General features: G+C 42.9%; 1 protein-coding gene across 2 annotated transcripts in view; it reads left to right on the forward strand.

Annotated features, from left to right (window-relative positions):
- The window catches only part of b4galt7 (xylosylprotein beta 1,4-galactosyltransferase, polypeptide 7 (galactosyltransferase I)), an 8,928-nt gene extending 7,236 nt beyond the window's left edge, over nucleotides 1-1,692 (forward strand). For both annotated transcript variants that reach the window (XM_084953206.1, XM_084953213.1), the window contains one exon: nucleotides 916-1,692. In XM_084953206.1, the coding sequence (XP_084809332.1) occupies nucleotides 916-1,071 (156 nt within the window). In that variant the 3' untranslated portion in view covers nucleotides 1,072-1,692. The remainder of the gene's footprint in view (nucleotides 1-915) is intronic.
- Nucleotides 1,693-1,953: the final 261 nt, after the last annotated feature.

The following is a 1,953-nucleotide window of genomic DNA, read 5'->3' on the forward strand; positions in this document are numbered from 1 at the left end:
ACTCCAGAAAACAAAAATACTCTTTGACTTTATTTTAGTCAATAACTTAACTGGACCTGTTGTACTTTTTCTTAGTACCTGTCACACATCGTGGTGGAGGTTTATAATAAACATGAAGTCTGTAATAATGAGCTAAGTGTGTGAACGGTAACCCCCGAGAGCCAAAAGCTCAGACTGCAGATGCTCCTTACACTCAGTTTACTCGTTTTTTTTTTTTTTTTTTTCAACAGTTGGGTCTGTATGATGTTACAGAGAGGGGATATCCCTAATACGGTCGTCTCAGGAGCCTAAACTCCTCCCACCTACTTTTCAGACTCAGAAGCTTGAAAGAAACATCAGATAAAGAAGGATTAGGATTATTCTGAACTGTGAATCATGCAAAGCTCCTTTAAAAGAGTCTAAGACTAAAAAATGAGGAGCTGAAAGAGAGAAGGGTGACAGAAAACGTTGTCCTAAAAATGTTTCAGCAGTGTAATTTTAATCTAAAACCATAAAATGTTAGCATTACACTAATGCGTGCTGATTGGCTAGTTAAGGATTTAGGTGGCTCCAGCAGACGTTAGGAGCGTAGTCAACGTGCCGGAGAAGCTTCCATGTGTGTAGAAGAAGCAGCTGGAGGTGGTTGAAGGTGATGCAGTAGGCTGCTGCTTGCTTCACGCCCCCTTTTGCCTTCCTTTTTACATCCCGCCACCTCCTCGGTTCTCTTCATGCTCCCTTGTCGAACACCAACATGTTCACAGATCGTTTCATGTCACTGCTGCACCCCTCAACTGCTGTCTCGTGTACCTGAGCAATTATGTGATTTGTGACAAAGTTAATTTTTTAGATTTTGTTGTAAACCTGAGGTTTTGCACTTTTTTTAAACTCAAAACAATCTCCTCCCCCTCCTCCTCCTCTTGTTCCTTCTCCCTGTAGGAGCAGTTTAAGGTGGATCCGGAGGGGGGTCTGACTAACCTCCGTTATGAGGTGGAGTCCCGACAGGAGCTGACCATCAGCGGCGCCCCCTGCACTGTCATCAACACCAAACTGGAATGCGACCAGAACCAGACGCCCTGGTGTCTTCTGGGATAGCGGGCAGCCGGTTTGAGGACAGTGGTTCCTGTTTCTGACTCTTTTACGGATAAATCTGCAGCTGGAGCGTCCAAACAAATGTTTAATTTACTATTTGAGGTACATCTCCACATGAAAACTGCTGTTTTAGTAACAATAATTAATAATGAACGATGCGAAGATGGTTTGTCGGCATCTGACCTCTGACCTCAGCAGCCTGGATGGAGACGGATCCAGTTCAGGACTCGTGTTTTTCTGCTCTTGCTGGCACGGCGTGAACGCAGACCTGCAGCCTGTTTTTTAGCTTTTAGACTCAGCTCGGGGCCGTGCAAATACATGCAGAGAGCGCCGCACGCTTCTCCGGGCGTCACGAGTGTCCGTTACTCCTGCATCATGTGAGCGTCACAGGACTGATTTTTAGCTTTTTACCCACGATGGAGGTAAAGATGGAATAAAAACTCATCAGTCAGTGAAGTGAAAGTGTTTTTATTGTCCTGCTGAAATTGAGTCATTCCTTCATGTATTTTGTTTTTTTTGTTTTCTTTTTAGGGAAGACTTTGGTCAAAATGGACGCTTGTAGGAGTGTTAGGGTCACTGTATGCTGATTTTACATTTCAGAAATAAACTCTCTGTTTCAACCCATCTATTTGTCTTCTGGCTGGTATTAAACCACCGCTCAGTCATATTCACAGTTTAAACTTTTGTTTTTCTTTTTTTTCAGCAGTAAAAGTCACTTCCGGGTTACGGCACTTGTGTCCAGTGGACAAAACAAAAAATCTTAATGGGATGTGTGTGTTATTCTTTTTGACTGTTTTATTTTGAAAAATGAATGAATTAATGATACATTGAGTCATTAACTTTGGTGCCTTTTTGGTGGTGTAAGAAACCAACGCTCCCGGAAAA

The sequence above is a fragment of the Perissodus microlepis genome, chromosome 2, assembly GCF_051167445.1.
Source record: "Perissodus microlepis isolate ML-2025 ecotype Zambia chromosome 2, ASM5116744v1, whole genome shotgun sequence".
In the NCBI taxonomy this organism is placed as follows: domain Eukaryota; kingdom Metazoa; phylum Chordata; class Actinopteri; order Cichliformes; family Cichlidae; genus Perissodus; species Perissodus microlepis.